A 24,842-nucleotide genomic window follows, 5' to 3' on the forward strand; every position below is an offset into this window, starting at 1 on the left:
TCCCAAATCTCCCTGGCCCGGCGAATCAGCCTCCTTTCCGCCCTGGCGCTTCTTCAGGCGTCGCTACAGCTATAGCAGCCATATTGGCTGCTAGCGGCGACACCTACCATGGCCGATGGTGCCGCTAGCAGCTGCTGCGGCTGCTACTGTTGTAGCTTCGTCCCTGCTCTATGTGCTAGCCCGACTAGCTCCCTGAAGGAGCGGAATCCCTGTGTGTTCGGGGATTCCGCTCCTGGACAGAGCGCTTGATGAAACTCCTGAAGTGGAATCACCGGCCACATGGAGATTCCACTTCAGGAGTTGCCCCTAATGTCCCTATCCAGATATGGACAGAGACATCAAGCGCTCTGTCCAGGGGGACATACAAAAGAATGTTGAAAACGAATGAAGTAAAAGAATGAACGTTATTAGTAATAATAAGTAATAAGGTTGACTGGCAATCATGTGACTTTACTGGGTGTGTTTTATAGTGGGTTGACTCAAAAAAACAATTGACAAATGAAATTCATCCGATTAAAAAACGGTCAGGGAAAAAAACGAATGCAAATCGGCCAGTAAAAACGGCAACACGGCCCGGAATGGAATCGGAACGGATGCAAACCAGCCGGGAAAATCGGCCAAAAACGGCCGATTTTCCCGGCCGACACTCTGACCCTGTTGTGTGAATGAGGCCTAAGAGTCTGAGACACTTCATCATGAGAGCAGCTCTGGCCAATCCGTGAACAGAGAGTGTGTCTCAGACTCTGCAGCCATTTTGGGACAGCACGGAGAGGGACGGGCTGTTCCTGGCTGTTTAACCCCTCAAATGCTGCGGCCAATCACGATTGCAGCATCTGAGGCATTGAAAAGAGGGAGGTGGCCCCCTCCGACAGCTCCTCCCCCCCCCCCCGCAATGAGTTCGGGGGTGACTATGGTGGTCATGGCAGTCCAGGGGCCTAATGAAGGCCCCCAGGGCTGCCTTCACTCTGCCTCTATTAAGCCCTCACACCGCACAGTCCACGAAAAAATAAAAGTTATGGCTCTCAGAATGTGTTGGAACAAAACAATTTTTTTTTTTAAAAGTGTGTGTGTGTAAAACTATATCAATTTGGTATCCCCATAATCGAATTGAGCAACAGAATAAAGTCAACGTTTTTACAGCACGGTAAAAATTAAACCCAAACACCAAATGGAGGAATCAGTTTTTCCCAATTTCAGCCCGCAAAGAACGTTTCTTTTTTTTCAGTTTCCCAGTACATTATACGGTACTTTGAGGGTATGTTCACACACAAACTCAAAAACGTCTGACAATACAGAGCTGTTTGCAACGGAAAACAGCTCCTGATTTTCAGAAGTTTTCTTAAGCCACTTGCATTTTTCACAGCTTTTTTTTTTTACGGACGTTTTTGGAGCTGTTTTTCTATAGTCTATGAAAAACTGCTCCAAAAATGGCTGAAGAAGTGACATACACTTCTTTTTCACGGCCGTTTTTCAAAACGGCCGCGAAACAAAAGGGCCCGTCAGAACAGAACGCAGTTTTTCCCATTGAAATCAATGGGCAGATGTTTGGAGGCGTTCTGTTTCCGTTTTTATTCAGCCGTTTTTTGTGACGTTTACGGCCCGAAAAACGACCGAAAACTCTCCCTGTGAACATTCCGTAAATGCTACCAATCAAAACTACAACTCCTCCCGCATTAAATAATCCCTCACACCACTCTATTGAAAAATAAGATTTCTGGCTCTCGTAAGGTGGAAAACAGGTGAAAAACAAAAATGAAAAATCAAAAAGTGGCTTCGTCCTGAAGGTAAAAGAAAAACTCCACTTTTGTACAACACTCCCCAATTTGAATCTACATTTTGAATGTATTTGCCAATACTTTGCTTTACTGAAGTTGTACTGCTTTTTACTCTTCATGGTGACTAAAACATGTAACATGCTAAATGTAGAAATCTGGTGAATTTCTATTTCCCGCAAGCAGTGCATTGTGGGAGCATAGGTGACAGTCTGCAGTTGTTAGGTCACCTGACTGTCTGCAGAGTGCAGATAAACCGCATACAGATTCCAAGAAGAAATCAGCATTTGTAAAATGTTCACATAGGGTGTAAATGACAAAAAAAAAAACTACGTACAGTATATAGCTCAAAATCAACACAAGATAAGTAACGTTTTCACAGACTTGCACAGAACTATAAAATGAGTTTCTTTTGACGCTAGAGCTCCACGACCGCCGTCTTTTTTTCGGTGTTAATAACGTAGGTATGCCGCAACCGCATTGCAACTTAGTTTTCATCTGGTAAAAAAGTTGCATGCTGCTAGTGCTAAAAGTCAGACCATGTTGATTTTACTACGTCCCGTGGAGAAGCCATGGAGCCTTTACCTCGGTTGCCCAAAAAAACTTTACACATATTATTTTAGTTTGTTGCTACAGTTAGACTTTATACTAATTTTATTTTTTTATTTTTTCCTCCAGGCCAATTCTCTAATAATGTAATCATGTTTAATCTCCCGTTCGGAGGAACCACTCCGCCATGGCTTGGGTCCTGACATAAGTTGCCCTTAATGAAGCGCTCATAGCAGTTAAGACTATCAATATGACTGATCCCATGATGGATTTTTTTGATGATACTCACCTCTTTGATGAAACATTGGGTCTGTCTGATGATGCCTTTGCTCAACATGATCCAGTGTCCCTGGTTGATGAATTGAACCTTGGTGCAGAGTTTGAACCCCTCCACGTCGACTCCTTAAACCACGTGCAGGACACTCCGACGCACCAAAAACTCAATGAGTTTGATACACTTAATCAATTTGATTCCATTAAGTTGCACCAAGTAAGCCAGTCATACAACAGTCCAGTGGAAGGTGTCCTGTCTCCGCGATCACAGTTCAGCTGCTCTCCAATACATCCACCGAGCCAAGGCAATGGCATGTTTGCCGATGATGGAAGCCCCATGTGGGGTCACCAAACTGCCACAGCTATCCCAAATCAGAATGGCTCCCCATTCAGCCAACAACACGGACACTCTCAGACTATGCAGCAAAGTAAAGGATTTGTTACACACCATGATTTTGCCTTGTTTCAGACCAGCGAGCAACCGCCGGTCTCAATACAACAGCAGCACAATAGGAACAGTTTGAACACCGGTCAGGAAACTTTAAATCAACCAAAAACTTTCATGGATGTTAATGTGTCTTTACCCCATAGGACTTCTAACGCCCAACAAATCCCTATGGTCAATAACCCAACACCACAAGATTCTTTGCCTTTACAACCGTTTTCTCAATCAACGTCAACATCGTTGCACTTCTGTGGCAATCCAGTTGCCGCTCAGCACGAGAACGCGTTTGTTGACCACTCTCCGGCGCCATGTTCTGTGACTGCTACACCAAGCTTTTCTTCTCATTATCCCTTCTCCAACAATCACCTAAACCATGCTACGCATTCTCTGTCCGATTTCACCGAAGGCCCAGGGTTTTCAGATTTAGGAGCCAAGCAGGAACCTAGTCAGCACGTTCTGAACCCTAGTGAACAACTGCATTCTAATGATTTCCAGATGGTGCATTCTTCACATCCTCAGGGTAACTACAATGGAACAAAAATGTCTCCTATGACCATGAACTTCCCAACTCCAGATGGTCCCTCTGTTCAGTTGAGCCACTTTAATGATCATTTGGAGAGTAATGGCTTTTCACCTTTGGAAGACAACCTGCTGCAACAAGTGGATTCTCAATCTGAGCCATTTACTGGGCTTGATCCAGTGGATTTGTTGCAGGAAGACCTCCTGCCACATTTTGATGATACAACATATTCTCAAGATGGCTCAAGTTCAGGACATACTGTCCTAAATCATCCTGGCACAGAGACTCCCATCGAACAACAGCAGATAAATATTCCAAGTGATCTACTTAATTCTCAACATCCAGGCCAACAACTGAATCCATGGAATCCACTCATATCCAACCACCTCCACATCCATGACAGGCAGTACGTGGCTTCACAGGGAAAGGTAATTTTCCATTTATGTTGCATTTTAGTTTTTTTTTTTTATTACATTGCCATGGGAGGGACGCTATCAATCCCATTCTATATACTGAAAGTAAGTGTATGCAGTCTGTGTTACAAGCCACCTTTTGCTGTTGGTATTTAAAGGGTTAGGGCCTGTTCACATCACCGTTCCGGGGTTCCGTCGCAGGTTTCCGCCGGGTGAACCCTGCAACGGAAAGTGAAACCACAGCTTTCATTTCAGTCACCATTGATATCAATGGTGACGGAAACATCGCTAATGGTTTCCGTTTTAACGACTGAATCAATAGCGGAGTCGACTGCGCTATTGATTCTATCGGAAAGACGGAAACCTGCCGGAATAGTGACGAACGGAAACCATTAGCGATGTTTGTTTCCGTCACCATTGATATCAATGGTGACTGAAACGGAAGCTGTGGTTTCACTTTCCATTGCGGGGTTCACCCGACGGAACCCCGGAACGGAAAGCGAACGGTGATGTGAACAGGCCCTTAGATCTTCCTTAACTTTCTGACCTGTTGGAGTCCGACCTCTGGGACCCCCTTAGAATCAAGGCTTTCATTTTAGCTTAAAACTACATTTTTAGTTTTTCCTTGACATGACTTTATGAATGCATAGCAAAATATGGGTTTTTAACAGTCGCCAAAAGTTGCTAGGGAAGGGGGACCAATCATTGGCTTCATGTGCCCGCAGTGCATACTAGCACCTGTAGTGCATGGCGCAAGAGCAGATCTAAGGCTCAAGTGAAGGGTGCAAGTTGTTTTTTTGTTTTTTTTCTAGCCTATGTCCTAAGCATTGTTCACAGTTTAAAGGAGTTTTTCAGGCATTTAATATTATTGGCCTGTCCTTTAGACTATCAATAATATACTCCTGGAGTACCCCTTTAAGGGGAAGCGGTCTGCAGGTTTGGAGCCATTAAGCCACCAGCATGCTGTTATGCAGCTAACGATTAATGTTGCTAACCTGCCATTGTGAAAAACGGCGGTTTCAGGAGTAGTTAGTAAAGTAATTTAGAACTTACCTAGGGGAATATGGTGGCATCGAGTGCATGCGCATTGCGAAGCGGAGGACCGTACACACTGCATGCGCAGCATACTGTCCCCCATGCACAAGCGTATGATGCCTCTCCTGGGATCATCTCGGTAAATTGTAAGTTACTTTACTAACTATTTTAGTGGCTCCAAACCTACTGACCGTTCCTTTTTAAATATTGTCGCTAGGTAAAAATCATTACATAATTAATACTCATGCACTTTTTCAATAGTTAGTACACCTGTTGATGCACAATCACATGACAATTTAGGCTCTGTTCACACTAGAGCCATGACCTCCATTTATTTTGGCATCCATGACGCGGCGGGGGACCAGTCATATGACAGACCCAAGTGGTCACCAACTGATTCCAATGACTTTAACTGGGTTCTGTTATTTTTATTTTTTTTATCACAAGCCTATCGCTGCAGATTGCATTGTTCTTACAGTCAAAAATAGTTTTGAAGCTTTCCTGGAACCGTAACCAAAGTTCAAGACCCAAAGATGAATACATACTGAAACTGATAGACAGCCGTCTTATGACAGAATGGAGATCATATGTAATTCTGGTCCAGCGAAACAGTAACGGTGGTTTTATCTATAGCAATCTCCTAGACAAAACCCTGAGAGAACCTACCAGATTCCCTTCTGTAGAAATGATTGATTTGGTCATTTAAATGCTGTTGTGATTCATTTTCTCATGTTTTTTTCTTTGTAGTATGTATTTTTGTTTAGTTAACTGATTTTAAGATATAACTTTGCAATATACATAAGAACAGGATGTGATCCTTGGAGGCAGCTGCTTTTGTTTATATGCATTCTCTCCTTACAGCCTCTCTATATAGACTTGGTAGGATAGGACTTTTTCTCGGAACTTATGTAGTCCTTACACATGAATGTTTGCAGGTAGAGTCTGTGCAACAGTCTGTCTCAAATCTGCTCTTGGGACTGCCGCTTTTTATTTTGGACGGGACGCATACGTAGAGCTGGATTCACACATGACTGTTCAGTAGAGCATCACCACCCAGATGACTCCTGAACAGTGATTTACATACAATGCACGCGCTGTTATAAGTTTATGTTCTATGTCTGGCGGATTATACAGGGGCATATTTATAATATTATGACCGTCCGCTACTTTGGCGTAGTATTGGTTTAGGAGCCTAAATAATTGTGACAGGTTCCCTTTAACCCGGCCATATAGTATCCATTGGACCCTGCTCAACCATCATACCGGTATTCTTCATAGTTGAGACACTGGTCATCAAAGGTACGTACCAAGGAGCTGCAATACTTCACAGAATTTTCTTCCTGTAGTTTAAAGGTTAACTAAACGTTCAACAAATTTCTGATATGTCAGAAGTTTGGATTGGTGAGGGTGCGAGCACTGAGACCCCCACCAATCGCTAAAACAAAGCGGGAGAAGCGCCCATGTGAGCGCTGAGCTGTTTTGTTTCTGTTCAGCTTTTTCCTGGAACCGGTGTACGGGCTCACAAACTTTCTATTGAGCCCGTACACCGCTACATTGATTTCCGGGAAAAGCCGAACAGCAACGAGGCGGCTCAGCGCTCACGTGAGCACTTCATTTTAGCGATTGGTGGGGGTCCGAGCACTAAGACCCCCCTCAATCAAAACTTCAGACATGTCACAAGTTTGTTGAACGTTTAGCTACCCCTTTTAAAGCATGAAAAATAGATCTCCTGAAGGAAGAAAACTCTGGTGCCACCTTTAGGTGACTTCTTTGTAAGTCACTGTCCAGTTCTTTTATAGAGCTTTGAAACATGACCTTGAGTTAAAGGGGTTATGTGGGGACAGAAAAGTATTAGTGTACTCCCTGCGGTATGTGAGTACTCTAGAATTCCGGTCCTCCGTCAGTGCTGTAAAACTCTATTAAAATCTCATAATCGGCACGAAGGTATATGGGCGAGTGTACTCTCATACTTCAGGGAGTACACTGCTAATACTGTCCGGTCCCCACATAACCCCTTTTAATATCCAAACAAGAGACCCTTATCTGTAGACCATGCTGTTTCAGAATTGTTGCTCATCAGTACAGGGTTGGGTTCTGGTTGACTGAATGAGATGCCTTTGACACATCTCTTGGAAGGAACGGATTCCCTTGCGGAGATCCAGCTAGTAGGGAGTATTACATTTTTGACACGTCATAGTGACATGTCAGAAGTGTTGATCAGTTGGGGTCTGAGCACTGAGCCCCCCATCGATTGCAAAAACGAAGTGGCAGTAGCGTTTGGGTGAGCACTTCTGCTGCTTAATTTTAGCAATCTGTGAGTGTCTCTGTGCTCGGATCCCCATCGATTAAAACTTCTGACATGTCGTTATGACGTGTCAAATGTTTTTAAAGTTTAGTTACCGGGTGATTCTCTCTATAGTTGCAGATAGGAGAATTTTTATACGGGCTCCTGCAGGCTGGAAGCTTGAGATGCCTGACAAACTAATATGAAAAGCAGCAGAATAATAATAATCACAAATCATAATGTGTTTTGTATAGTATTGGCGTACAGTAAAACCTGGAAAAGAAACCTTTAAAATTGCAGTTAATGTATAGCTATATATTAATCTACGATTGTTACCTAAATCACTCCGTTTACAAGCCGGTGTTTGTGGGGTAATAGCTGAGAGAAGGTGCAGGGACATCAAGTTCCCTGCAGCTTCTCTCCCATGCACGGTCATCAGAATACAGGCGTTGTAAATGGTGTATGTATTCTGCAGGTGTGCAGAGTTTGTCATCCCCGTGCCCTTTCTTCAGGCACCAAAAATTCACAGTACTTAATGGGTTTTTTTTGTTTTTGTTTTTTTAAGGCTGGGGGTCCACTACGTTTTTCCCCTACAATTTGCTTGTACATTGGGAAGCTCCCAACATCTCCTTAGGGTAAGGGGTATATTAGTCTGCTAGAGACCAAAAGAGTCTCCTTTTGGCCTCTGTACGATATATACAACCGTATACCGCAAAAAATGAAGTATGAAAAAGCGAGGTTGTAAAAAAAATGTTTTTAAACCAGTCCAGTTGGGGTAATTGCTTTGCGTAAACTGGAGTCTTCTTCAGTCATCAGTGCAGTAATGTCCGGCCTGCCGATGTCTCATTCTTATCGGATCATAAGTCAAATCTCTTTAAAATTATAGCTTGTAAACCCAGCCTAAGGTTTTATTTAATCTGCATTAAGGGCTCCGTTACTCGCTGATACACGACAGATCCGTTTGTTTATTGACTGAAACAGATCTTTCCGGATCCAATTTAAGGGGTTATCGCACCATAAAACTCCTTCTAAAAATGGGTCTGGCTTCTGGCTTCTGGCTTCTGGTCAGCTGTGGCCAAGGAAAGTTGCGACCAGCTATACATAATGACATGGCAGCCATTCTAAATATGGCTGTCTGCTATAGTTCACAAAAGGGTTCCTGAGTGGGGGATCCCGCGTATGACGCCCATATCCCCTAATAGGACAATCCTATGTTCTAATAATTTTATGTTTTATTTTTGTCCCTTTCTTTCTTAGTATAGTGGAGCAAATTACACTATTCTGCCTATGAAAAGCAATGGTAAGAGAACTGCAGCCAGCTGATGGCATTGAAATCCTATTGACATTAATGGGAACATAAACAGAAATGTGTTACACTTGCGGTGAAAATGAAAAATCTGAAAAACAGAGCAAGCCTTCGGTCTGAGTCTTTTGAGATGCACTTTTGTTTAATTTTTTTTTCTAAATCAGACCCCTAGGGTTGCGGCTCCACTTCACTCGAGTAAATGGAATAATGTTTTTGGTTTTTTTTAACACACCCCCCCCCCCCCCCATACAACCACTGGCCAGGTACCATTTTATTTAGACACTTTTTGGATAATATAGACCTTGTCAGTGATTGTGGGCAGCCTAACTTCCTCTTAGGAACACACCTGGGCCAACAGTTGGCAGTGCTGGTCCTGGGCACCGGTGTATTATGTTTTTTCTATGTATAGTTTTCCATTTCTTCTTCTTGTTTTATTATAGATAGTAGCTCTCCGGCCTTTTCTATAGGAAGTGTGACCTGCGGAGTGAGAAAAGAACATGATCGTACTTGCGTAGTAACAATGGGCACATTTCCTACTGGTATCTGCCAAGTTTACTGCAGTCCCTGTACAGTTCTAGAAATGCTGTAAAGAGGGTCCCTGTATTCATGTTCTCTTACCTAAAGTCCACTGGTAAACACAAACAAAAGGACCACGAAACCTAAAACCCGAACAAACAACAAAATGCTCCTCATCTGTCCTATATAACAAGAAAACCTGAAAATTAAAATAGAAAAGCAGTGCGTTTTTCTCTTCAGAGCCAGGTCGTCCCTCCTAAAAGTGTAGCTAAACATTTGACAAACTTCTGATATGTCATAGTGACATGTCAGAAGTTTGGATTGGTGGAGTTCTTAGCACTGAGTCCCCTACCACTCGCTAGAACGAAGCAGCTGAACTGCTCATGTGAGCGCTCAGCTGCTTCGTGGCTGTTCGGCTTTTTCCAGAAAGCTGATGTATCGGAGTACGGGCTCATAGACTTTCTATTGAGTCCGTACACCGATACATCTCTTTCGAGAAACAACTAAACAGACACGAAGCGGCTGAGCACTCACACGAGCAGTGCCCACCAATACAAGCTTCTGACATGTCAGAAGTTTGTCAAACGTTCAGCTGCCCTTTAATGCTGGTGTACGTGAGCCAGGAGTTTAGGTGCAGGGGGCTGGGTTTAGGCTTCATCCTTTTTGTCCACACAGCGAGCGCAGCCATTTTGTTGGATGGAATCTTCTAAATGCCAAATAGATTGGGTAACCGTGCCAGCAGTAGTACACATACACTATATGGCCAAAAGTATTGGGGCACCCCTCCTTAATCATAGAATTCAGGTGTTTCATTGTCTCATTGATTTTATACTCCTGTATCAATCACCACTCCACGCAGTCGCCTTTACAAACATTTGTGAGAGAATGGGTCATTCTAAAGAGATCACTGAATTCCAGTGTGGTAATGTAATAGGATGCCACCGTTGTAACAAGTCAGTTCGTTAAATGTCTTCCCTCCTAGATTTTTTTTTTTGTTCTTGTGAATATTACAAAATAGAAGATATTAGGAACCACAGCATCTCCCCCACGCACTGGCAGACCAAGCCGAGTTAGAGCGAGATCGCCGAATGATGAAGCGGATAATGCATAAAAGTGACCAACGCACTGCTGACTCTAACTGCAGAGTAAAAACCTCCTCTGGCATTAACATCAGCACAAAAACTGTGCCCTGGGAGCTTCATGGCATGGGTTTCTACAGCCGAGCAGCTGCATGCCAGTCTTACATCGCCAAGCATAATGTCAAGCAGCGGATGCAGTAGTGTAAAGCCGCCGCCACTGGAGTCTGGAGCAGTGGAAACGTGTTCTGTGTAGAGATGAATCGTGTTTCTCTATCTGGAATCTGATGGACCAGTCTGGGTTTGGTGAATGCCAGGAGAATGTTACCTGCCTGACTGCATTGTGCCAACTGTAAAGTTTGGTGGCGGAGGGTTATGCTATGGTGTTGTTTTCCAGGGGTTTGTTTAGGCCTCTCCGTTCCAGTGAAGAGAAATATTAAAGGTGTTGTCCATGTTGGGGGGGGGGGGGGGGGCTCTTCTTTATACGGATGACCTATCCACAGGATAGGTCATCCGTATATGATCTGTGGGGGTCTGATACCCAGACCCTGCACTGGTCAGTTGTTCCGGGTGCCGCAAGCAGAAGGCTTCGACCACTGTGTAGAGGCCGTGCGGTTACGGCAGCTCTGCTCCTATTCACATAAATAGGAGCAGAACTGCAGTACGACTGCTAAACAGTGGTTGAAGCCGCCTGCTTCTGGCACCGACCGCTGCACACATATTACCAGCAGTACTAGTATCAATAGTACCAGCAGTAGTACGCCTATATTACTAGCAGTAGTACACACATACTACCATTAATAGGGCCAATATTAATAACTGTAGTGTATTACCAGCAGTACTAGGATCAATAGTACCAGCAGTAGTACTCCTATATTACCATTAGTAGTGCCAATAGTAATAGCAATAGTATATTACCAGCAAGAATAAATATTTTCCATGGTAGTACCAAAACTACTAACATTAGTGCACGCATTACCAACAGTAGTGCCAGTAGCATCAGCAGTACCAGCAATGTTATTACCATACATTACTACATATATTACTAACAATAGTACAGACATTACCAGCAGGGAAACTAATAGTACCAGCTGTAGTAACTATTGTACCAACAGAAGTACACATATTGCTAGCAGTTGTACACACAGTACCAGCACGAGTGCCAATAGTACCAGCAATAGTAGCACACACATTACCAGTAGTACCCATATATTTTCAGTATTAGCACCCAGATATATTGCCAGCAGTAGAGCACATATTACACGCAGTAGAACCAATAGTATTAGTACACACATATTACCAACTATAGTACACATGTATTACAATCCGTAGTAGTACCAGTTGTATAGCAGAAATACACATATTACCAGCAATAGCACACACATTACCAGTAGTAGTACCAAAAGTAATAGCAGTAGTAGATACATACCAGCAGTAATACACACATATCCGCAATAGTACCAGCAGTAGTACAAAGATTACCAGGAGTAGTACAAGCAGTAGTACATACGCCATACCTGCAGTATTAAAAGTATCAGCATTGGTACATATTGCCATTAGTAGTATTAACAAGTACAAGCAGTGGTATAACAGTAATACACACCTATTACTAGCAGTAGTACACATAGTACCAGTAGTAATATCAAGTTAGAGCAAGAGTACTAACAGTAGTACACACATTACCAGCCGTATTACTAAAAGTACCAGCAGTAGTATAGCAGCAATAAACATAAATTACTAGCAGTAGTACACATCAGTAGTAGCACACAGATATATTGCCAGCACTAATACCAATAGTACCAACAGTAGTATTACACACACATATCCGCTATAGTACATGTATATTACCAGCAGTAGTATTAATAGTACCAGTAGTAGTACACACATTACCAGCAGTAGTACACCTATTACCAGCAGCAGTAGTATTAATAGTACCAGTAGTAGCACACCTATTACCAGCAGCAGTAGTATTAATAGTACCAGTAGTAGTACACCTATTACCAGCAGCAGCAGTATTAATAGTACCAGTAGTAGCACACCTATTACCAGCAGCAGAATTAATAGTACCAGAAGTAGTACACCTATTACCAGCAGCAGTAGTATTAATAGTACCAGTAGTAGCACACCTATTACCAGCAGCAGTATTAATAGTACCAGTAGTAGCACACCTATTACCAGCAGTAGTATTAATAGTACCTGTAGTAGTACACCTATTACCAGCAGCAGCAGTATTAATAGTACCAGTAGTAGCACACCTATTACCAGCAGCAGCAGTATTAATAGTACCAGTAGTAGCACACCTATTACCAGCAGCAGCAGTATTAATAGTACCAGTAGTAGCACACCTATTACCAGCAGCAGCAGTATTAATAGTACCAGTAGTAGCACACCTATTACCAGCAGTAGTATTAATAGTACCTGTAGTAGTACACCTAATACCAGCAGCAGTAGTATTAATAGTACCAGTAGTAGCACACCTATTACCAGCAGTAGTATTAATAGTACCAGTAGTAGTACACCTATTACCAGCAGCAGCAGTATTAATAGTACCAGTAGTAGCACACCTATTACCAGCAGCAGTATTAATAGTACCAGTAGTAGCACACCTATTACCAGCAGCAGTATTAATAGTACCAGTAGTAGCACACCTATTACCAGCAGCAGTATTAATAGTACCAGTAGTAGCACACCTATTACCAGCAGTAGTATTCATAGTACCAGTAGTAGTATGACTATTAAAGAGGCTCTGTCACCACATTATAAGTGGTCTATATTGTACATGATGTGATCGGTGCTGTAATGTAGATTACAGCAGTGTTTTTTATTTAGAAAAACTATCATTTTTGACTGAGTTATGACCTATGTTAGCTTTATGCTAATGAGTTTCTTAATGAACAACTGGGCGTGTTTTACTTTTTGGCCAAGTGGGCGTTGCACAGAGGAGTGTATGACGCTGACCAATCGGTGACCAATCAGCGTCATACACTTCTCTCCATTCATTTACACTGCAGATCGCGATATAGCTATATCGCTATGTGCAGCCACATAAACACACTATAACATTACTGCAGTGTCCTGACAATGAATATACATTACCTCCAGCCAAGACGTGATGTCTATTCAGAATTCTGACACTTTGCTAACACAATCCTAAGGGTATGTGCACACACACTAATTACGTCCGTAATTGACGGACGTATTTCGGCCGCAAGTAGTGGACCGAACACAGTGCAGGGAGCCGGGCTCCTAGCATCATACTTATGTACGATGCTAGGAGTCCCTGCCTCTCCGTGGAACTACAGTCCCGTACTGAAAACATGATTACAGTACGGGACAGTTGTCCGGCAGAGAGGCAGGGACTCCTAGCATCGTATATAACTATGATGCTAGGAGCCCGGCTCCCTGCACTGTGTTCGGTCCGGTACTTGCAGCCGAAATACGTCCGTCAATTACGGACGTAATTAGTGTGTGTGCACATACCCTAACACTACAGCACAGCAAGCGTAATCTCGTTTCAGTTTACAGCGTAATCTCGTGACATTACGCTTGCTGTGCTGTAAATATCACAGAGACGCTACAGAAGTTGGAGGAGGGGGTCTGGCTCGCAATCTCCGTTCTAGTTCATCCTATGGGTGTTGGATGGGGTTACGGTCAGGGCTCTGTGTGGGTCAAGTTCTTCCACACCAAACTCCCCCAACCATGTCTTTATGGACCTTGCTTTGGGGCACAGTCACGCTGGAACAGAAAAGGCCAAACCCCAAACTGTTCCCACAAAGTTGGAATCTACAATTGTCCAAAATGTTTTGGTATGTTTAAGAATTAAGATTTCCCTTCACTGGAACTAAGGCCTTATTCACACGTCTGATATACGGACCGCATGTAGGCCGCTGTTCCCGGACCGAACACAGTTCAGGGAGCCGGGTCCCTATCATCAAAGTTATGTATGATAATAGGTGTCCCTGTATTCCCGCAGGAATATTGTCCCGTTTACAGTACGGGACAGTATTCCCGCGGGGAGCCTGTGTCTCACAGCGTCATACACAACTATGGTGCTAGTAGCCCGGCTCCCTGAACTGTGTTCGGTCCGGGAAATGCGGTCCGTATATCACGGACCACACACGGCCATGTAAATAAGGCCAAGGGAGTCTAGGCTGACCCCAGAAAAACAACCCCATAGCATTATCCCTCCTCCACCAAACGTTACAGTTGGCACAATGCAGTCGGGCAGGTAACGTTCTCCTGACATTCACCAAGCTCTAACTCGTCCATCAGACTGCCAGATAGAGAAGCGTGATTCATCACTGCACAGAATACGTTTCCACTGTCTGGCCCTGTTCACACAGTTTTTTGCAGGCGAAACAATCTGCCTCAAAATTCCTTCAGGAATTTCGAGGCAGATTTTGACCTGCCAGCAGAACATTTGCCGCGTTTTCCGCGCGCGGCCCTTGATCTCTTTAGGACGGTCCAGTCTTTCACGAATAATTGTAAGGCCTAATTCACACGAGCGTGTTCGGTCCGTGATATATGGTCCATATGTCGGCCGTATTTCCCAAGCCGGGCTCCTAGCATCATAGTTGTGTGACGCTAGGTGTCCCTTCCTCCCCGCGGAACTACTGTCCCATACTGAAAACATGATTACGGTATGGGACAGTTTTTCCGCAGCAAGGCAGGGACTTCTGGCATCGTACGTAACTATGACGCTAGTAGAGTTCTTCCCTGCACTGTGCACATCCTCCGCAACAAAATCCATTGCAGAAAATCTGCAGTATAAGGCCTAATTTACAAGAGCGTGTTCGGTCCGTGATATTCTGATCCGCATGTCGGCCGCATTTCCCGGACCGAACACAGTTTAGGGAATGTGTGACGCTATGTGTCCCTGCCTCCCCGGGGAATACTGTCCCGTGCTGAAACATGTGCGGGGATTAGGGATTCCGCTTCTGCAGGGACCCAAAAAAATCTCCTCACATGAACTTCGCACTGTGAGGAGGAGAAGAGAGCGAACAAGTGGCAGAAAGCACGGCCATCGCTCGGATCACATCGAAGTGGCAGTCATGCTTTACTCAGCCCCATAGACTTCTATAGTAGCCTTGCGGACAGGAGAACGACCCAAAATAGAGCATGTACCATTTTTTTGATGGCCTGGTTTACCGGGCCGTCAAAAAGTCTGCCGTGTGAATGGCCCCATTTGGAGTCTATTGTTCCTACTCCGGCCGTCACGCGGCCGAGAATCCCTGTCTTGTGAATAGGGCCTAAGGCCGGGTTCCCATGTAGCGTAAATGCTGCAGAATTTCAGCCACAGAATTCTATGCGGAAAATCTGCAGCATTTACAGTAGCAGCAAAGTGCATGAGATTTGAACAAATCTCATCCACAAGCTGCAGAAAAATCCGCTGAGAAAACTATTATAAATTGTGTGAATATTTTGCTGCAGAAATGCTTTGGATTTTCTGCGGAAACGCATCAAAAACGTCAAATACACGCCGTGTGAACAAGGCCTATCTTTAGTGCAAAGAAAGATTGTATGTGTAATCAGAAACCCCTAATTACTTGCATGACCTATAAGATCGTTATTACAAAGCGATCAAAAGGTGCGAGTCTCGTAAAAAAAAAAAGTTGCAAGCCACCATGTGGCTATCGCATCATTACAGCTGAGTTTGCTTGCAGGTTTCTTCCCCGTAGGAAGTATTTAGGGTTGGATTGCATTTTTTTAATCGACCGATAATCACTAATTTACCTCACACACCTCCAGCTGTGAGAACCACCATATTTCCATAGATGTGTGTGAATAATAGCAGCAGCTCTTTTTATATAAGCGTCACTACTTTACTGTGAGGGTACGTTCACACGGCTTATTTTCGGCCGTTTCTCAGGCCGAAAAACGGCCCAAAAATTTGAAGCAAACATCTACCTATTGATTTCAATGGGAAAAACTGCGTTCTGTTCGGACGGGGCGTTTTTTACGCAGCCGAGTTACGCCTGAAAACACTACGTGCGCACATACCCTTAGTGTTCCTTTAAATTGTTTCACGCTGAATTTTCCTCCGTAACCATTACGTAGAAATCTAGTTCATCTTTCATCTGTCACAACTGGTAAACTAATGGCAATTGCATGGAGTGTACAGACCAAAGTCACAAATTCAGCTCTGCTCCATCTGTAAATGAATGCTACTTCTAAAGTTGTAGAGGAAGGCAGGCCTTCAAGTTGTAATACTTCCGTGTCAGCCTGATCTCCCCTTCTCCCTCCTCTTTCCAACCGGCTGCCAGAGAGGGATGTCAGGCAGCCATGTAATATGATCCCAGTTATTACGCTGTGCACAGTGGGAGGGGGAGACATACTGCAGGAAACTATTACTGAACGTTGGAGACTCACCAAACACCAGCACGCCTGCTTATTGGTCTGGGACGAATCTCAGGGTGAAGGGTGAACAGGAAGAAGAGTCAGGGGGGAAAAATAATAATTGGTGCCCACATCCAGGGAAACCAGGGGTTAACACAAGATGCAGTGACCATGCGTGATCCCCTCCGCTCACAGCTGTAAGTTTGATCTTTACACTGGCACAGCCTTGAAAGGCCTTGGAAGAAAATAGTAGTAAACCAGTGAATGCCTGTGTCTTATATATTTTTTTTGTTTTTATAGGTGTAGCAGGCCTTAGTTTGTCATTTGTCACCACTTACTCTGATGTCATGGTCTGTGGCGTTACATAGGACTGCAGGTAACTGTACTGCAATGTCTTCATTCAAAGACGGACAGTTAACAAAGTCAACACTGCTACATCTGTTACTCCATTCTTTTCTAGGGAAATTCTGCAAAGCCTTGGTTAAAGAGCTTCTGGCAGGGAACAGGTTAATAATCTCCCTGACCGTAATACCCATTACTGAGCGAGAATAAAAAAAAATATGGCTGCCAGATCTTTTTTTTAGTGGAAAGTGATTTATGAGGGGTGGTCTCTTGGGGTCCTCATATCATCTTCGTTATTGGGATTATTTATTTATTTATGGAGTGTCAACCTATTCGGCAGCGCTCTGCACATTTCATAGAGACGTTATTGTGACTCGACCAGTTTCTTTGTTACCGACTTGTGCCGGCTGGTAAATGGTTAAATATGCAGCCGGGCCAAGCCTTTGTATGTCTGTATTTTTTTTATTATCATTTCTGCACCATTATGCTGGGTTTACACATTAGTCAGACGGACGTACCTAGATTTCATTACCGGGACGATCGTCTGAGCGCCGCAATTTGCAGTGATGGAAGCATTGCTGTTCCCCGTAATGGGGTCTTCTCTGTGATTTGCCTTCTACATGGAATAATTGTAGTGATATTGAAGCCTATAGACACACACACACACACACACACACACACACACACACACACACACACACACACACACACACACACACACACTTGTTGTCCATTATATACACGGTGGTTTGTGTTGACTGCGTGAGGTCCTGCGAGACTCTGGCTTAAAAACTGTCGCGTAAAACTTCACCGAAATATGAGGGCATTTCAAAATCGTTCATATATCTGATTATAGAAAATCCCCCCCCCCCCCGCCCATAGCATGTATGGTTTGTTTTACTTTGGTTGTCCCTGGCAACGTCCAGTAATTTTATAATCTGTGCTGGGACTGCCTCACAACAACCTAGCCAGATGACTGTAATGGTAAGTTCACGCGGCTTATTTTCGGACTTTCTCCGGGCCGAAAATGGCCTAAAAATCGGAAGCAGAATGCCTCCAAACATCTGCCCATTGATTTCAATGGGAAATACAGCGTTCTGTTCCGAAGGGGTTTTTTTTTTTTACGTGACCGTTTTGAAAAACGGCCGTGTATAAAAACACCCGTGAAAAAGCGCCATTTTTCATTGATGCTATAGAAAAACCGCTCCAAAAACGGCCGTGAAAAACGTTGCTAAAAAAAACTGCTGAAAATCAGTATTTTCAGATGTTTTTTTAGTAAGCATGTGAACATACCCTAAGGGTTAATTTACATGAGGCACGGTAAAAACATAATAAAACGTTAAAAAAAAAATCCGGAATTGCAGTTTTTACAGTTGAAACGTGTCAAAATAAATGTGTTTCATCTGTAAAAACCGCATCGGCTAAATCCGCATCACAAACGGGTTAAACACAACCTCTTCCAAAAATGCACCAAATTGAGGTAAAAATTTGTTTTTTTCAGATGCGGTTTTGTATATATGCTTAGGCTTCGTGCACATGTCTATATTACATCTCGATACAACCCCAAATTGTACGGAGCTATAAGGCAGAGTTCACACCTAGGGGAAATGCTGCAGAATACCTGCAATGGAATTGTGTGTGGAAATTCTGCAGCATTTACAGTAGCAGCAAAGTTAATGAGATTTAGCAAGTCTCAGCCACACGCTGCGGTAACAAAATGCTGGAAAGTCATGCAGAAAGTGTTCCGCGGTGCGACTTTCAATTCCGCATCATGTCAATTTATGCTGCGGGTTCTGTGCGGAGATGCTGCCTGTTTGGCCCATAGAATTCAATACGGAGCAGAAATTCCACAACAGGTTTGTTTTGTTGCAGTTTGTACAGAGAAAACGCTTATGCTTTGCTATAATCAATGTTCACGCTAAAAACCGCTGCAGAAAAAACGCAGTGGTTTGGCAGCAATATACGCAGCAAAAACGCTCTGTTTGCTGTGGATTTGAGTGCCTTTCTGTTGTAGGAATTACACAGCGCTTCCTGTGAGTGGGACATATCCGTAGGCCGGGTTCCCACGTAGCGTAAACGCTGCGGAATTTACGCAACGGAATTGTGTGCGGGAATTCCGTAGCATTTACAGTAGCCCACGCTGCGGAAAAAAACCGGCAGCGTAAACGTTGTTAAATTGACCTGCGGTGCGGAATTTAAATCTGCAGCATGTCAATTTATGCTGCACTTCAGTTGATTTTCCATTGCGGGTTTTTTCCCCATTGAATTCAATGGGGATACAAATCCCGCAACAGAAAGCCAAGTGTTGCGATTTTTGTGGCGTATTTGCAGCAATTACCCCACAAAAATCGCAACTACGGAAAAAAACGAACAAACATATTTACCCAGAAGTTTGTGTTTCTTCGTCCAGTCCAGCCACCTGGTAAGATGTTGCATCCCATGTGACCACTGCAGCCAACCACAGGCTGTAGCAGAGGTCACATGGGATGAAACTTCATCCCAAGAGGCTGGCCTGGATGACGTCAGAGGGCCGGCCTACTGGGATGACGTTAGATCCCATGTGACCGCTGCTGCAGCCAGTCACAGGCTGCAGCAGTCACATGGGCTGCAGTGTCACTCAGGGAGGGGCACAGTCGCCATAACAACGGCCTAGTTATGAGTGAACGTTTTTTACCGCAGCGGAAAATCCATCTGAAAAACACACCACAATGTGATGCGATTTTTCAGACGGAATCTACTGCGGATTCCAGGTCGGACACGCTGCTTGAGTTTTACGCAGCATATCCGACCCATGGGAACCAGGCCTAAGGGTACAGTCCCATGCGGCAGATTCTGGATGAAACTTGAAGAAATCCATGCACCTGCTGCAGAAACGGCCACATATAGGTGAATGGAACAATGAAAGTGACTGCATCCTAATAGGGCACCCATAAACATCGATCGTACCCTGTGTAGGCCTCCAGTTTCACACAAGTTTTTTTTCTGTCATTTCCAGTTGAAATCTAAAATGGTGTCATGCTCTATCGCATGCTGCATTACCTAGCTATTATGAACCATTGCTTCTGGGGGAGAAGCTCTCCAACATATGACGCACCATACAGCTCCGCAGGTCATTTTGGGTGCCGTTTTGGCCTGGCAGATGTGTTATACATATTTGTCTGTCAGTATAAGGCCTTATTTACACTAACGTGTCAGATTTGCGCCTGCAAAAAAGGGTCGTTTTTCATGCATATGACTGTCCGTGTTGCGTTAGTGTGGTTTCCGTGTGACATTCGTTTTTCTCGTCCGTGTTTCTCCTCTGCCAGCACTTCCTGGGTTCACTTTTCTTTTTTTCTCTGTATGTCTTTAGCAACTAATATTAAAACAGGCTCCACACTGACAAGAAATACGAGCATGTGAATAAGGCCTAAGAGTAGACTCATATATTGGTTGTTTTGGCCACTGTGGTATTTGACTGCAGCGCCAACATAGTACATTGTGGTGAATGGGTTTTGGTGGTCTGTTAACACAGTGAGGGAGATTTATTAAGACTAGCATTTGTTATACCAGTCTTAGGCTATGTTCACACGGAGTATTTTGGGGGAGGAATATCTGCCTCAAAATTCCGTTTGGAACTTTGAGGCAGATATTCCTCTCCCTGCACGCCGATTTTCGCGGCGATTATCGCGCCGTTTTTCGCCCGCGGCCATTGAGCGCCGCGGGCATAAAACAGCGAGAAATACGCTTTCTCCTGCCTCCCATTGAAGTCAATGGGAGGTCAGAGGCGGAAGCGCCCGAAGATAGGGCATGTCGCTTCTTTTTCCCGCGAGGCAGTTTTACTGCTCGCGGGAAAAAGACGCCGACGCCTCCCATTGAAATCAATGGGAGGCGTTCTCGGGCCGTTTTTGCCGAGTTTTGCGACACGGCTTCCGCGTCAAAAAACTCGGCAAAATACCCCGTGTGAACATAGCCTTAGGCCCCCTGCACATGTACCAGATTTGTTCTGGTCTTAGGCTATGTTGATATGGCAGATTTGCTTGGCGGGTCCTACCGCTAAATCTGCCGCAGAATTGTCTTCCTGCCGTTAGCAGGAAGATTCCTACTCCCATTATCTTTAATGGGAGGATTGGGCAGAATACACAGTAAGAAGTTTTTTTTACCAACTTAGAACCTGTATTTAGTGTTTTCATGCAACTTTTAAAGTCCCTTTTATATAAAAATTAGTTTTTACTTTTTAAGAAACGGCTTCTATGTATCCTGTATATATAGAAGCTGTGTCGTCCTGTATGAGCTGCGTCCGTCAGATCAGCTGAACTGACTGCTCGGCTGAAAACTGATTCTTTGTGTCTTTGCCACACAGGATCAGCGAATAACAATCAACATCTAAGTTATGAATATGCAGGACCTGCTCTTAGCAAAGCCGTCCGTTCAGCTGAACTGACGGACTCTGCTGAGATAGAACAAATCCGCTTTTATGTATACAGGATACATAGAAGCTGTATCTTAAAAATGTCATTTCAGTCAAATGCTGAGTTTTGTTGGAGTATCTCTTTGAAGGGATCCACTAGTAATATATAAATATAGCACAAAAAGAAACATGAAGTTAGAGTGAGTAGAACTTTTGGAGATGTGATGGATGTGCGCTTCTATTTTAAAACATGCTGCTTTTCAGTTCCTTGAGGGTGATTGCCCCAAAAAAAGACTAGAAATTGGATTTTTTTTTATTGCTTTGCCTAAAGGGAAATTCTTGGTTCACTTTTATTAACCTTCACAATCTTGATGATTACGACAAATTTTTAATAATTATGAAGTGACCGTCACGCTTATGGCCAATCTTTATGGCTGTAAAAATAACTTTTCAAGAATTACACCTGTGAAAATTGTATTACTTTTTTTATTTATTTTTAGGAAAAACTTGGCTGAATATATTTCCTTTATGCCAGGAAATGAATTTATGGCTCTTTGGTGCAATTTTTGGTAGTTATTGTAGCCAAAGCCAGGAGTGGATCGCGCAAAAATATAAAGGAAAGATTCCGGCTCTGTTCAAACTGGCGTCATGGGTTCCATTTTTACAGGATCCAGGTGATCCTGGCCTTACAGTGATTCTCTACCTTTGTTCCATGGAGGAACTTCTACCACAAAGAAGCTTAGTGTTAGAGAGAGTAAAGTGTTCCAGTACTTTGTGTTGTCTTCCAGGGTCATTTTACAGAGGGCAAAAGGAGCAATTGTCAAAGTGTTGTTGGTGTTGCCTGGTGGTTGCTTATCCCACTCTCCCTATGGCAATAAAGTGCTTGGCCGATATGAGCTTGCATGTTAGAAGTCAGGGGAGTTTGTCATTGGCTAAACAAGCCTTAACCCGTTTGCGCAAATGGTTGTACCATTACATGCTGATTGCAGTCTATTGACCACAATAGGACTTAATGGTAGGTCCAGTGGATGGCACGGACACAGGAGCCAATTGTAATAAACAGCCGGAATCCCGCTGCGACGGCCGGGATCGGAGGTGCCCCCATTATTGAAACTCGTAGATCCCGCTGTCAATGTCGACTGTGGCATTTAAGTGGCTACAGAGGGAGGGAGCTTTCTCTGTCACCCCAACAGTGCACTGCGACATGATCGTGGGACACCGATGGTTCACTATGGCAACTGGGGGCCTAACAAAAGCCCAGAGGCCTGCCATGGTTCTATGCCTATTAGGCCTTATTCACACGAACGTGTTTTACGTCCGTGATACGCGCGGGAAAATCACGCGCGTCACACGGACCTATGTTAGTGAATGGGGCCGTTCAGAAAGTTCGTGATTTTCACGCAGCGTATGTCCTCCGTGTAAAACTCACGACATGTCCTATACTTGGCCGTTTTTCACGCAACACGCACCCATTGAAGTCAATGGGTGCGTGCTAATTTTGCACGGCACACGGAAGCACTTCCGTGTGTCGCGCATCAGTAGATAAATAAATGAAGGAAAAAATAAAAGCACTTCCTTCATTTCTTTTTCTAAACTTCAAAACCGCGTGTCATAAGCATGGCATATGTGTGAAAATCACGCAGCCAACACTGACACACGGAAGTGCAACGCGCGCAAAACGTTGCGTTTTTTGCGCACGCAAAACGCACACGCTCCTGTGAATCCGGCCTTAGGGCTTATTCAGACGAACAGGATATACGTCCGTGCAACGCGCGTGATTTTGACGCGCGTCGCACGGACCTATATTAGTCTATGGGGCCGTGCAGACGTGCATGATTTTTACGCGTAAAAGTCACGACATGTCCGTTCTTTGGGCGTTTTTCGCGCATCACGCACCAATTGAAGTCAATGGGTGCGTGAAAACCACACATGTCACACGGAAGCACTTCCGTGCGACCAGCGTGATTCGCGCAACAGCTGTGAAAAGGATGAATGAAAACAGAAAAGCACCACGTGCTTTTCTGTTTACAAACATCCAAACGGAGTGTCATAATGATGGCGGCTGCACGAAAATCACGCAGCCGCGCATCATATGATGCTGCCACCCTGAGCAGTTAAGTAACGCCGTGTTTTTTTGCGTGCGCAAAAAGCACACGCTCGTGTGAATCCAGCCTTAGGCTGGGCCAGTGGCAATGAGTTTACCAAAGCATTATTTCAGTGATCAGAAGATCACATTTTCAAGTCCCCTAGTGGACAGTTTAATAAACTTTATTAGAAAAAAAAGTGTTCACAGTAAAAATAGAATAAAAACATTTTGTTCTATTAAATTTGGTTTTATCTAGAAAAATGGGTTAAAAAATAATACACATATATGGTATCTCCGATTTAAACGAACTGTATAATAAAATTAACACATTATTTAAACCACACAATGAACACCGTAAAAATGCTACACCATGACTGAATTGGCTTTTTTTCCTCATTCCATCAATTTCCCAAAAAATGCAGAAAAATTAAGCAATGAATTATATGTACCCCCATATTGTTGGGGGAAAAATAAAAAAAAGACTTGGCTCTTGGAATGCGGCGACATGAAAAGTAGAAGAAAAAAAATTACATATTTGGTATCGCTGTAATCGTACCGACCCATAGAATCAAGGTAACGTGTTTTTTATGCAGCACGGAGAATGGTGTAAATTTAAAATGCAAGAAACTATGACAGAATCACTATTTTTTTTTTTAAAGTAAATTGCGTGCAACTTTAAAAATACAACTTGTCCCGCAAAAAACAATCCCTCATACAACTCTGTTAACGGTAAGAAAAATTTAGAAAAAGTTATGTTTCCCGAATGTGGCGACACAAAAATAATAAACTGTCTTTAATGGTCAAAACTATTAAAACATAAAAATTTTGAATCGCTGTTATTGTAACAACCCAAAGAATAAAGTTAACATGTCATTTTTACCGCATGTTGAACGCTGTAAAAACGAAGAATATCTGTTTTGCTTTTTTTTTTTTCCAATCCCCTCCTCAAAATTTTTTTTAATATTTTTTAATATATTATATGTATCCCACAGTGATGTCATTAAAAAAACACGGAGAAAGAAACCTTTTAGGCAAGGGTTACACACACAGTTTTGATGCCATTTTGTTAGAAGAGGATCTAAAAGGAAGGCAATGTGTAAAGAAAGGACTGATGCATATCCTTTCCTTTGTGTCTACTCCTGTGTTTGGCTAAAAATAAATGAGCTAAAAACTGCATCAAAACCACGTGCGTGACTCTTGCCATAAGCCTTGTTCACACGGTGTGTATTCGACGCGTTTTTGCCGCATTTTACACGCCAAAACGCATGCTTTAAACTTCCCATTGACATCAAAACGCACCTAATTCCCATAGTTAATGGGAGTCCTAATTATGCGCCAAACAAACGCACACAAAACGTGTCAAAAACTCATGTATTTTAAAAAGCGCTTTACAAAAACGCTAGCGTTTTTGACCCGTTTACACAGATTTTTGAGTGCCGTGTGAACAAGGCCTTAGAATAATTGCAATAGGACATATGGTTGGTCCAAAGGACAAACCTAGA

At 43.5% G+C, this 24,842-nt stretch overlaps 1 protein-coding gene across 2 annotated transcripts in view; it reads left to right on the forward strand.

Moving 5' to 3' along the window:
* CHD9 (chromodomain helicase DNA binding protein 9) overlaps window positions 1-24,842 on the forward strand; it is a 174,241-nt gene that overhangs the window by 39,365 nt on the left and 110,034 nt on the right. For both annotated transcript variants that reach the window (XM_075837529.1, XM_075837530.1), the window contains exon 2: window positions 2,451-3,987. In XM_075837529.1, the coding sequence (XP_075693644.1) occupies window positions 2,572-3,987 (1,416 nt within the window). In that variant the 5' untranslated portion in view covers window positions 2,451-2,571. The remainder of the gene's footprint in view (window positions 1-2,450; window positions 3,988-24,842) is intronic.

The sequence above is a fragment of the Rhinoderma darwinii genome, chromosome 9 (assembly GCF_050947455.1).
Source record: "Rhinoderma darwinii isolate aRhiDar2 chromosome 9, aRhiDar2.hap1, whole genome shotgun sequence".
Lineage (NCBI taxonomy): Eukaryota > Metazoa > Chordata > Amphibia > Anura > Rhinodermatidae > Rhinoderma > Rhinoderma darwinii.